Here is a 12,912-nt window from a genome sequence, read left to right as displayed (position 1 = left end):
TTGAACACCAACTTAACAGTTGAGCTCAAAGGGTGGGACCAAAATCTCAGTTACCTTTGCTTGTATTTCTTTGGGCACCAAAATCTTTGGCTGATCTGAGATTGTATGGGACATTAAGAATAATAATTTAAAAATTAAAATTATTTGATACTCTAAGCAGACTTCAGTTTGGCTTGCTGAAATGAAAAGAAAGGCGACACAGATTGTCATTTATAATTTGAATTTGTTTCTCATATACAATGCAGTGTTACTAAGCAATAAACACTTTCATTAAAAAATTTATTTCACTTTTATACAAATATCCACAGGTATGTTCTAATCATGAAATGATTTAACAATGCTAGTTAGTATAAAAATGTATCAAATGCAGACCAGTGACTTGACTTGAGATGACATTTTAACAATTCTAAATTTAAACCCCACAACATTCTTGTTTCTTTGTTGTTGAACAACCCACCCACCCTTAGCCCCTCTTTTCAGGACATTCATTTTTATAACAAAAGTCTATAACACTGCCAAAATATCAGCTTCTTAGCAACCTATAAAGCCTGTGCCTTAGGCTTGGAGTTACCTGAGCAAGAAACTGAGATTTTAAACATGGTTATGACCCTGTTTTAGCAAAACTTTTTGTAAACAAAATAATCATCTGTATAGCTATTTCTGTGAATGAAATTTCCAAAGTACAATCAGAATAAGTCCTTAGTATCTTAAGAGTATAAGATTTCTGAAAAGGAAAAATAATTAAAACTCTAAAGCAAGGCATAGAAGCACATTTTTGTTCTTTTAAAGGATTGAGACATTGCTTACACTATATCCAAACAAATTAGCACCTGTCTGCTGTTGCTCCCCCATACCATTTTGAAGCATGGTAATTAAAAAAAAAATTCAGCTTTCATATTTATCCAAACTCTACCGAATGTAAAGAATAATTGTCTTTTCTTTTCTTTCCATTTTTATAATGAAATAATTTAAAGTTCTTGTTAAGTAGTCCCAATGTCATTTTGGAAATACAGGACAGGGGAGGAAACAAAACACCGACTCACTGATTAAACGGCTCTAATAACATTTAAAATAGTAAAAGCTGTAATGCTCTATCTGACTAGAATCACTGGTTCGGTATCAGATACTCAGTAGTCTTATACTGGACCAGTCTGGATCCACCATGGGCACTCACCTCTGGTCCTGAATATACAGTATTTGCAGCCGTGAGTGAACTACACTGAAGTTCAGTGAATAAACCCATTATTTCCAAGAGTTCCTGAAAGTTATAGAATGGTATTCAGAAATATCACGCAGGGCTCGGAAGTCAAAAGTGTCCAATGTCTGATTAGAATTAAACATTTTACAGTTAATCCTATTTCTTAAACAAACCTTTCGGGTTTGGAGGAAAAAAGGTACAGGCTGTCATAGAGAGAGATGACATAATTTACAGAAGAGTTTAAGTTAATAAAACAACTCTCTGGTACATTAATAAAGAACTAGTATTTTCCTTTTGCGATAAGCAATTTAGGTCAAACCAATGACCTCCCATGTTCTAATTCTGATTGTTTAAACCAACCTGATGGATAAACTGGAGAATCTTTGGCCTGTCGATAACAAAATGGTTTGAAAAAAAATAATAATAATAAATACCAGGGCTAAATATGTACAAACAAGTAGAACTAGCATTCAGGACTGTTGTGCCTGTGTGTTTTAGTAAAGAGAAAAAAATATGCAGCCTGTAAGCATTTGGTATGATCAAGTATTCACACATCAAAGAAACAGAAAAGATGGCAAGATGGCAATATCACCTTATATTGCACATTTAATTTCAGATGGCACTTTAAATTGAAACACAACTACCCGGACAACAGAGTCTTGTAACACAGGCCAGTTCCCTTGCAGGCTGTCCAATCCAAAGAAAAGAATGTTTGCAGAGGAAATGCTGATTGAGGACGCGGCGCCTGTTCTTTTAGTGCAGGTGCCTCTCGGTCACACGCAGAAATCTGGCAGGCTCTTCCCCAGCCGGTGCAAATCAGCCACATCGAAAACAAAGGCAACTCGGAAAGTAAGTTAAATTAAGGCAGTTAAAGAAAAATCCACTCTGACAGACTTAAATTTGGCTGTGCAAAACAAGAGCCTTAGGCCACGTAACAATATCCACAGTTAAAAACTGTAGGTTCGTACTGTGTGTAGTCAGTCTGAAATCAGCATCCAGGCTTTGAAGGGACTTTAAAAATCCATTTAAATTTCTAAGTTGGGGGGTAAAAATAAGCAGTTTCGGTTCTGTGGAGCTTTTTTTTTTGGCTTCCCTAGGAGTAGCTTTCATTTTCATTCCACTTTGTGACCCACTGCTTTTTTTCAAGGTTATCATTATATTTTTCATCTTTGATCTCACGCTCTTCTTTACGAATCCTCACAGCGTGATAACGCGGGACGCTATCGTCGTACCTAGAGCGTTTAAAGAATCCACACTGGACAAGGGGCAAGAGAAAAAGAAACAAATTAATTTCAGAAAAAGTAAGTGTACCAAACGGGAATGTTTAAGCTTTCTGTTCAGCTATGCCTAGCTTTAAACTAAGGAAAAAAGAAATGGTTTTCTTTTAAGAAAAACCTAACAGACCTGAAAAAAGTACATAGCAGCCACTAGCGAAAAATGGAAGATAAGAACAGCTGTAAAACTGGAAGAAAAGACCATTTTCAGCTTGTCTCTACAGGTGATAACAATGAGAGCTACCTCTTTACTACCCCTATCTACTAAATGTAGGAGTTAATGAAACTGCTTTCATTCTTTTTTATAATCACAATATATGTGAAATACCTAATTTTCTGATTACCAGCACATTTAAAAAATTTTAAGAACAACTTCTTTTTACAGGCCAAAAACCAAAGATTATTTCATGTCTCTTTCCTACTATTAAAATGGAAATCAAGTCACAGATATTTTACACATTACAAGTTGAATATACTAGTTCAAACAGGTCCAATTTAAGAATCTTCTCCCTGTCCTCCGAGGCTGCACAACACATATAACATTTCTCATTAGCTAAAAGGTAGTTCACTTTCCCTTACTTTGCTGTTATGCTTCCAAATTAAGCTGTTTCCTTAGTAAATCATGTAGTAACTGTGTCCTGCAATTAAATCAATGATGTATGGCACAGAACTCGAAAAAAGCAGCATTGTACCAAATTTCAGAGCACCCCCAAATTTCTCATTCTTTTTTTTGGAAAAAGAAAGACACCATTGACATTTAAATTTTTAAAGAACATATATATATTTTAAAGAATATATGTATATTTTAAAAATTCAATCTGACCCAAAATAGATTATTATTAAATACTTAGCTGGAAATTTTTTAATTGGAATGAAGTTTTTTAATGAATTAAATATATATGTGATGGTTTCTTTAAAAGGCATGTTTTCAATTTAGAAATGCAGCTAGAAGTAGGATGAGGAAGATACGTAGAATGGTCAATTAATGTGTTTATTACGTGATATCAATAGGAACAGAACATTTAAATTGAGTGATATTATGTTATAAAAATGCTGTGAGGCAAAATAAAATTATGTGCATAGCTATCACTAAATCAATGGGCAAAATGGACCAAGAAGTTTTGTTCTAAGGTTATTTCTCCATTGATTAATTTATTATCCCATGCAAAAGAGGCAAAGTACCTATTGCACATGTGATTGTTGTCTCATTTAAACAAAGAAAGGAAATTAGGGGTGATAAATAAAACTGGAATTGCAAAATTGGGATTCATACTAACACAGAAAGGGATTATGGGCATAATTCTATCGTCTCATGCCTACAGAAATGGAAAAAGGAATCACTGCCAATTCCTGTTTCCATGGATTTATAAATAAGAGAATCAAAACAGGAACTTAAAATCAACTGAGACCAAAGGTTGAATAAAATCTCTAGAAAAAGGAAACAAGGTCAAACTCCATTACAACATATTGAAACAAAACCATTTAGAGCACCTTTTGTAGTAGAATTTTGTATATTGAAGGTTACTTTGGTAAAGGACAATCTTCTGAAGTTGGCTATAACCTCCATCATGCTGATAGTCATAATTTGTAGTAATGGTCTTTGACCAGTTGGAGATATGCAGGAAAAGGAAGATGCATGCTTAGCTAGCATGAATGGTTTCTGAGCAACAACAAAAGCATTCCAAGCCTTCCCTCATCACTTCATAGCAAAGAAATAAAAAAGAAGCAAGAAAGCCTATCATCAAGAGAGACACAAGATTTCCAACATGCAACAGGTTAATTAGGCAGTCAACATAAGCTTCTACTTGTGGGAAATTTCAAAATGTACAAGAAACCTGGAATGATTTCTTATGCATCTTTGAAATTTCGAGTTGGGGGACTACATAATTGGATTAACAACATGTGGCAAACTGGGCTACTCTGGAGGTCTAATCCTCCTTCTGCATATAGAAAGACTGCAATTTTGTTCATTGCTGTGGGTTATGTTGAGCATCAATAACAACAACATGAAACAACTCACCTGCAACAAAAGATTCCTTGTGCATATTTTTTTCAAAACTGTGAGCTTTTAAGTGTAATAAATAAAATAAAAATAAATCCAAGCAAGCTAAGCCAGTATGGACATTTGGAAACATCTGTTAATGGGACACACACAGCAAGCTGTTGCTTTTAAAGTTAGCCACCACAACCACAGCAGGTCCCACAGCTAGCAATTAAAAAACATTGAACAATTACCAATTACAGAAGTAGATCAATACTATGCATCAGAAGTAAGCCTCTCTTTATCAGATGGCTGAGCATGGATCTCAGCCTTGTGATATGTGGCATCATAATGATCTTTCTTATTTCTCTTGAAGAAACCACACTACAAGGAAGCAAGGTATTTAGTCAATTTTACAATTTGGTGTATAAGAGCTAAACAAAAGAAAACCTCAGATTTTAACCCATTTTCTATTAATAGCTTGTTTACAAAGGAATCGCTTATTGAGTCACCCAGAAGTCAACAGCTACTGCACTAAGATACACACTGTAACACATTCACCCAATTCTATCACCATGGGTCTCTGATCAAATGTGTATAGGGCTGACATTAGTCAGCTAATTGATTGTTTTATTTGGAACTGAAATTCTGAAGTAAAAAAAAAAAGTCATCCTAAAAGGGAAAACGTATACACATCTGATGGCAGCTTTGGGTGGTTTCTTCTCACAGGAGAATATGAACTCTAAAATAGGCAAAAAATTGACTTTTGCAGTTTAAGACAAAGGTTAGAAAATGAATTCTTAGCATGAATCCAAATAAAATACAGAAATACTATAGGTATTTTCTGCCTTTTATAGTAAATTTTATGAAATAAATGCCATCTACTCTTGGATTTAGGGAGTGATGCAACAGAAATTCAAATACACCATCATGAAAGAATGATTGCTCTCATTTTCCCATATTCTGAACCGTTAAACAGTGGGAACCTAGGTTCCTCAGGTTAGGCCGCTCTAAATGAGTATATAAAAGTATAATTCCACTTTTCCCTATAGTTTCCTTCATTCAATGGTGAACTTTCATCTAGTTTGTAAGGCCATGAAATTGCCCTTTGAAATATTATTTGGCTGAATACATCTTTACCCTCCTAGAACATTCTGCTTCCAAGTCTGGCAACTTCGCGAAGGTAAAAACCGTGATCTGCATTGGACAACGCAGTGGCTCCTAGCCACATGCAGCTATTTAAATTAATCGAAACAAAATTTTAAATTTAATACCTCAGTTGCACCAGTCATACCCCAAATGTTCTCTAGCCACATGCACCTAGTGGCTACCACATTGGACAGTGCAGCTCCAGAAGATTTCTATCATTACAGAAAGATCTAGTAGGCAATGTCGATCTAGACTATATTTATCCTGGTACTTACATGTGACTCTCAATTTAATACACAGTGAACACACCCAGCCAAACTTTCAATACTATGTGCCAGGAAACAGGATGAAAAGAATGAACCAGGAACCAAGAATCCTGGTCCTGCATCCAATTTGGCCACAAGCTAAATATCCCTGGGCATGAGTGTCTTCATCTGCAAGATGAAGGTGATCGGACCTGTTGGACGGCTTTTCTCTATTACCTCCAAACAAAATCCTTCGTAGAACCCCACTATTTATAGCAGATAAAATCAGAACTGCTGGTTTTACACAAGGTAGAAGTGGGGGTGTAGGTCCAAGCAACCCCCTCCCCCAAATCCACTTAGCTCAGCCTAGGCACTTATGTGGTTGTACAAAACCCAATTTAAAGACCACTGGAACAGTGTCCTCTCTAACCCTAAAATTTTATGACTTTAATATATAAAATCAAACAGTTCAGTTTAGGAAAGAAGAATATTTATGAAGTAATAAAAATGATTTTCATTTGGGGGTTTCAGAAGTTATTCAATTCCTTTATAGTCCGCTTAGGAGCCTGGATACTTTAGAGCCTTCACAAAACACTACTGAGATTATCTAGTCCATACTGCTTATTAATAACTGAGATAAACCCAAGCCCCAGGAAGGTGTGATGATGCATCCCAAATCACACAGATCGAGTTTCTTAGCTCTCAAACCTGGTAAGTTACACCCTCATTAATGACTGCCAATAAGACCCCATCTTTTAGAGGGTACAATGTGACCATCTTCAAATAGCAAACCCAAATTCAGCTTTCGATATCAAAATAATTTTCAGGACATCTCCTGTATTGGCTGATTACACCTGCCAGAAGGAATCTACTGCCTGAAGTAAACACCGAGATAGGACTAGCTGAAGTCCCACTGCAGGGTAAGTCTAGGCATGAGCAGATACCCACTTCAATCACATGTTTGGAGGACACTGGAAAATTATCCCAGATAGGCAAAAGAAAACTACGTGGAAAAATAAAGCAAGAAAGAGATGCCTTATATATATATATATATATATATATATATATATTTTTTTTTTTTTTTTTTTTTTTGCATGGGCAGGCACCGGGAATCAAACCCACGTCTCTGGCATGACAGGTGAGAACTCTGAGATGCCTGGTATTTTAAAGTGAGAATATGCCAAGCCCTTGTGTATTATATTCTGGATCCAAAGGAAAGGACAGGGGTGTATTTGATCCTAGAGGATTGTTGGCTGAGTTTCATAACCCTAATCCAAAATCCTATGGACCAGGCATGTTTCAGAATACAGAACGTTTTCCGTTTTAGAAAAGCACTATAATGCATAAATAATACCAGTGTAATCAGAATGTTAATATTTCTGTAATAAAACTAGTGAATAAATGATAAAGACAGATTCCCTCTACATCTGTCAAGTTTTGTTGCCAAGTAAGTCACTACAACTTTCATTTTTCAGGGCTTTTTAGAATTATAGATAAGGGACTAGGGAATTACTAGTAGATATTGTAGATAAGGGATTACTTACTGAGAATAATACAAATTCCATATGGCATAATCACTAGCAACCAAAGTATGCTCCTATCTTATACACATTTTTTTATAATGTAGAGTATTTATTTGTAGGAAGCAGGAGGACAATATTATATTTTATTTGAAGTCAAAGGACCAGATTCTAATGAGGAATGTCATATTATACATAAACCTTCCTCACATTTGATATAGGCTTTGATGATCCCTTGAGATGGAGTAATTCATTCTTTTTCATGCTTTTCTGTTCCCAATCTAGCTACAACCATAACTAACCCAGTTGTTATGAATATTTCTTTATAGAGACTGGAACTAGAAGCAACACAGATTCAGGTTAATCTATGCCCAACAATCTGGCATAGATCCACAATTTGATCTTAGACGAAGAAAAAATTAAAGTAATAAAATTTAAAACTATTATTTGCCAAACATATTAAATTATATATGAAGAACACCAAAACTGTATATTTAAGAAACTTAGAATGAAAAAATAATACCCTTAAAAAAATTAAAATCTTTGGTAGGTATACAGGTGTTCATTATAAAATTCTTTCATATTTCTTGCATGTTAACAAATGTTCATAATAAAACGTTGGGAAAAAAGGAAGTAATGAGAAAGAAAAGAAAAACATGCTACCAGTGATAGTTTTAATTCACATTTTTAAAAAACTTGAAGCAGTTTATGCCATGCAACTCAAATGTCTCTTATGACTTACCTTCCATAGTAAAAACACTAATAGAGCAAGCATCAAAATCCCAGCAAGAATAGCTACTAGAATGATCCACCACGGTATTCCTGAATACTGAGCTACAGTCTTGGAGGGAAACACAGTCACCCGAACCTGTAGGGCAGAAAAAAAAAAGCAGCATCCTTATAAATTGGGTGAGAGGTAATACCAAGAATTGATAGTTCTAACTGAGCTTCCAAACACATTTTGGATAATGAAACTTATGGATGGATGAGATGACTTTATCATTCCGTTATTCCTTAATAAAGGAATATTGCTTCAAGAGGCATTTCTTGGGTATTTTTCTCCAGAACCTGGAAAATGCTCAACTGTGTTCTGACAAAGTGGTTATTTCTTTGCTAACCTGGTATCATCTTAAGAATTTTGTTAGCAACAAAAGTAGACAGAACTGTGTACAATGAACCATCACGTATTCAACCTCCATTTTTTTTTTTAACAATTATCAATACACAGCCAATCCTGTTTCACTTATATAACTGGTATCTTTTTAAGAATGATCACGTTTTCTTTTAATTAATTTTCAGCAATGGAAATAGAAGGGCAGCTTAAGTACACTCAGGCTACATTGCTCACTTAAATCTTTTTTTTTTTTTTTTTTACATGGGCAGGCACCGGGAACCGAACCCAGGTCCTCTGGCATGGCAGGCAAGCATTCTTGCCTGCTGAGCCACCGTGGCCCGCCCTCACTTAAATTTTAAAGACGTCATGAAATATAGAAGTGGGGGTAAAGCTGTGTGACTGATGTACACTAGCTTTCCCTTACGATATCAAACTAAGGATCCTCATAAACAGTAAAATTTCCTCCATAACAATGCATTTAGTGCCATCCTCTTGGACAACCAAGACTGGATTTATTCAAATGCAGTTTAGAGTTTAAGCTGCAACTAAATGAGAAGCTTAAACTCTGAATCATTTGATAGTTGGCAAATACCAATTAAATAGAAATACGGTTTATTCAGAGACCTAAAACATTGCTTACGGCAATTCACAACAACTCAGTTACGTGGGTTTACGAGATCTTTGTGACGCCAGAAGACTATTGTTCAAAGCACATAAAAGACCTGGTGATTGCTGTATGATTTTGTAAACCACACAGATTAGGAGTTTAAGTTTCTGATCGTTCTGATTTCAGACAATGTAAAGGGTAAACAAAACTCACAAGAAACTTTAACTCTGAGAAGTGTTTTCAGTCAAGAACCTTCTACTGGTATTGAACTTTGGATGCTGCCTAAAAGCACTTCTGTTCTATACTATGCTTATACACTGCTATACTATATGATTCTTTTCCAAATATCTTAATTAAAGTACTTGCCTTTTCTCTTCTACTGGAAAACAGCTTATCAATCTCATTGGACTTAGAGAAAATACCAGAAAGAGAAACTGCTTTTCTTAAAATATTTACTAGGCAGACATTCACATTTAAAGTTTTCTGCCAGTTAGTTATACTGACTAAATCAGGGAGGCAGAAAGCATATTTTTATCAGCTACCATTTCCTGTTATGCTCTAAATGAGGTTTCCTCCAAGCTCTCAGCCCCAGGGTGGCCTCCTGGATCAGCTCACACTCCCCTCCCCCTACAGGTGTCCCAGCTCTGTGCTTAAAAGTAATCTCTTGAGATTACTGACTCCAGTATAGCAGCATCCATAAAGAAGAAAGAAAGAAGAAATGGTGAGAAACCAGTGTAGAAATAATATAGTTGATTATCTTGTGTGATTGGCAAACTCACTAGTCTAAAAAGAAAAATTATTTCAATCAGTCTATGCTGTATCTTACTCAACTCTACTTCCCTAGTACCTAGCACTGGGAAGGCACAATGTGTCATAGGGACAAGGCGGCCACTTGGAAGGGCCATCTATCTTCATTCGCAGGAATAAGCCTTCAAGTTGGAAGTGGAGAGTGAGCTGGTACAAGGCAAGGGAATCACCCTTATTACAAACACAGAGACCAAAGCCGAAACATCACTGACAATGCGGGCGTGAGGAGACCACTCCCACAAATGGCTGCAATCCAACAGCATCAGTGGTGACTGACAATTTTTGATTTTGCAGTCTCGGGCAGTGGGGTGGGGCAGGGGATCGGTTGAGCACTCTAAGCCCTGAGTCTGGCCACCATTCAAAACAGAGCTTTGGAGCCCTTCAGAAATTGTAAAACAACCCACTGGAGATCAAAGGAAGAGGACCAAAATTAGGCTGGATCACACATTTTAAAGGGCAGATGTGTGCTCTAAACCTCCTAATCTGCCGACCAGAAAGGCCAGCAGCCAATTAGCAACTTTTACTTAAATTGTCAATGAATTTTTTATTGTCGCTCTTTTTTTCTGGGATGACAGTTATTCTACAGCTGGGACTGGGAATAAACACACAGGTGGCCCTAGAACAGATTGTGAACCACAGTTAAGAAGCGTTCACATGCGTTGGACATCCCTCTAGAGATGCCTAGATTTTGATGAAATAGCATCAACAAAAGTTTATTTTTGGAGTTGCATAGCTCTACATTATCTTAATGTTTAGTATTGGTATAGTACATTTGTTACTTTTGATGAAAGAGTATTAAAATATTACTCTTTGTAGTCAATAGTTTGCAACAGGTACATTTCCCCCATAAACCTCTTTATTATTAGCTCCTTATAATAGTGTCATACAACATTTGTTCTAGTTCATGAGATAACTTTTTGTATTTTTACAGTTAATCATGAACACTGTCCACTGCAAGATGCACTGTATTATCCAATCCCATGTTTAAAGCTCCAGCTTTCCTTCTGGTGACATACATGACTCTAAACTTCCCCTTTCCACCACATTCACACATCATTCAGCACTGTTAATTATTATTCTCGCAATAATGTGCTACGGTCACCTCGGTCCATTTCCAGATGTTCAAGTCCATCCTAGTTAAACATTCTGCACATATTAAGCAACCGCTTCCCATTCTCATTTGATATCCTGGTAACTTATATTTTATATTTTTTGTCTGAGTTTACATATTGTAATTAATTCATATGATGGGCTTATTTTCCCCTATCCTGTTTCCTTTTATCTCTGATGGCCAAGAAGTTTAGATAGTCTTTTCAGATTTCCTTAGGAATAAGAGGGGGTATATAAAAACGACAAATAATCAATCTCCTCTTTCCTTTGCTTACCAATTATTCTCTCCTGCTACACTGTCTCTCAGAGCATGAAATTCATAACAATTGACACTATAGCATATTCAGTTCTGCTTCTCTAGCATCTGGAACAGGGAAAGCACACAGTGTATCCTTCGTAGGTGCTCACTCATTGGGTGGGCTTGATTCAATGCTAAACTGTAACCATCTTGCCTGCCTGAATTATGTGATTTCTGTTCTGATTTTGTTAGTCTCTTGATTTAGAGGTATTTTGTTGTACTTTAGTAAGCAGAAACCTCTTGAAACTGGTTAGGATATAAGGAAATAAACAGGTTTTTTGGTTTTTTCCTTTTTTCGGTAATGCAAGGATTAGAGTAAAAGCAATGGGAAGATGCTACGATATTAAAACCAAAAGACCAAACTGAATCATTCCATCTTTTGTTGCTTCTATCCCCAAATAAAATGACAAGGCTTCAAAGGAAAGATAAAGATGAAACTGAAACCCTAATCAGTGAAGGTATAAAAACAAAGAAGGCATCCTGATACTTGAATTAAGCTCAAATCTTCAGGTCTAGAAAAACTGCACCCCCAAATACTAAGGAAGCCTGTAGTTAAGATATCCAAGGCTACTGTTGCTCAGAAATCACAGTGAATAATAGAAAAGGTTTCAGGGGACTAGTGATAAGCAAATGTCTCAATTTTCAAAAGAAATGAGTGCTAGAAATAAAAGACCAGTACTTCATCACAAATCTACCAATTATTAATCATAACAGGACTACAGTAAAAACTCCTATTAGGAAGCATAAATTCTCTATGTCCTAACAATAAGACACGCCCCCAAGAACCTTATTGTCCTATGTGATACAGTCACAAAATTTTATACAGTGCCCCAGTTAGTCATCCTCCAAAGAAAATCTCACTCGAAAAGTCACGAGACCTAAGGTCTAGTCTCAGCTACACTTGCTGGTCGTGTGGTCTTGAGGGAAAGACAACCTTTCCTGAACTCAACTGCCTCGTCTGAATTTGAGATTTTGGAACTTAAAAGGGATCAACCACATTTTGCAGAGTGAAAGAAGAGGAGCCCTGAGGTCAGACAGCTGTGGGTTTCAATCCAGGAACCCAAATGGCATCCCCTCACTGAGGCTGTTTCCTTTTTCGTAAAGTGCGTATAATTTCTACCTTGACATTCTTCTGAAGCTCAAATGATAGAGTATAGGTAAAGTCTCCAGGAAATCACAGACATTTTACTATTGCTTTTTAAATGCTAGTCCCTTCCCTCTAAAATGTTAGCTCTCTTTCCAGCTCTAAAACCACTGATTCTCAGAGTTCTTGTTTTAAAGTTACAGAAAGGTCAAGCAGCTGTCTTCAGTCTGAGATACACAGAAGATTCTCAGGGCAGGTGTAGTATATTTGACATTCCCTTATGAGGCCTTATTTCTAAGATGGAGAAAAGTGGGCTGGAGTAACTTGCAAAGATAATATGAAGCCAGGGTGACCGTATGTCCTGGTGAACTTGGGACACTCCTGATTAACACCACTTGTCCCAACATCCTGTGCAGTTTAGCATTTGTCCCACATAAATGTTCCTGGTTTGAATGACAAGCTGTAAGGATACCCTATGAACCACTGTGTTTCAGAAATCAGAATGATCAGGGAGAATGAATGGAC

The 12,912-nt window shown here is 36.4% G+C and overlaps 1 protein-coding gene and 1 long non-coding RNA gene across 9 annotated transcripts in view; one reads left to right on the top strand and one right to left on the bottom strand.

Moving 5' to 3' along the window:
* Nucleotides 1-203: 203 nt before the first annotated feature.
* ITGA6 (integrin subunit alpha 6) overlaps nt 204-12,912 on the bottom strand; it is a 73,041-nt gene continuing 60,332 nt past the window's right edge. For 3 of the 4 annotated variants that reach the window (XM_077154147.1, XM_077154148.1, XM_077154145.1), the window contains 2 exons: nt 8,110-8,235; nt 204-2,453 (listed from right to left, as the gene is read on the bottom strand). In XM_077154147.1, coding sequence (XP_077010262.1) covers nt 2,292-2,453; nt 8,110-8,235 — 288 coding nt within the window. In that variant the 3' untranslated portion in view covers nt 204-2,291. Of the gene's footprint in view, nt 2,454-4,707; nt 4,838-8,109; nt 8,236-12,912 lie in introns of all 4 variants that reach the window. The other variant, XM_077154146.1, reaches the window with a different exon arrangement.
* The window catches only part of LOC143677762 (uncharacterized), a 31,246-nt gene continuing 20,244 nt past the window's right edge, over nt 1,911-12,912 (top strand). For 4 of the 5 annotated variants that reach the window (XR_013172858.1, XR_013172855.1, XR_013172854.1 and 1 more), the window contains exons 1-3: nt 1,911-2,047; nt 2,402-2,499; nt 6,675-6,767. This is a non-coding gene — a long non-coding RNA (uncharacterized LOC143677762). Of the gene's footprint in view, nt 2,048-2,401; nt 2,500-6,674; nt 6,768-6,949; nt 7,175-12,912 lie in introns of those variants that run through there. The other variant, XR_013172857.1, reaches the window with a different exon arrangement.

Source organism: Tamandua tetradactyla, chromosome 3, assembly GCF_023851605.1.
Source record: "Tamandua tetradactyla isolate mTamTet1 chromosome 3, mTamTet1.pri, whole genome shotgun sequence".
In the NCBI taxonomy this organism is placed as follows: Eukaryota; Metazoa; Chordata; class Mammalia; order Pilosa; family Myrmecophagidae; genus Tamandua; species Tamandua tetradactyla.
The sequence above is the reverse complement of the archived record's forward strand: the minus strand, read 5'-3'. Positions and strand labels throughout refer to the sequence as shown.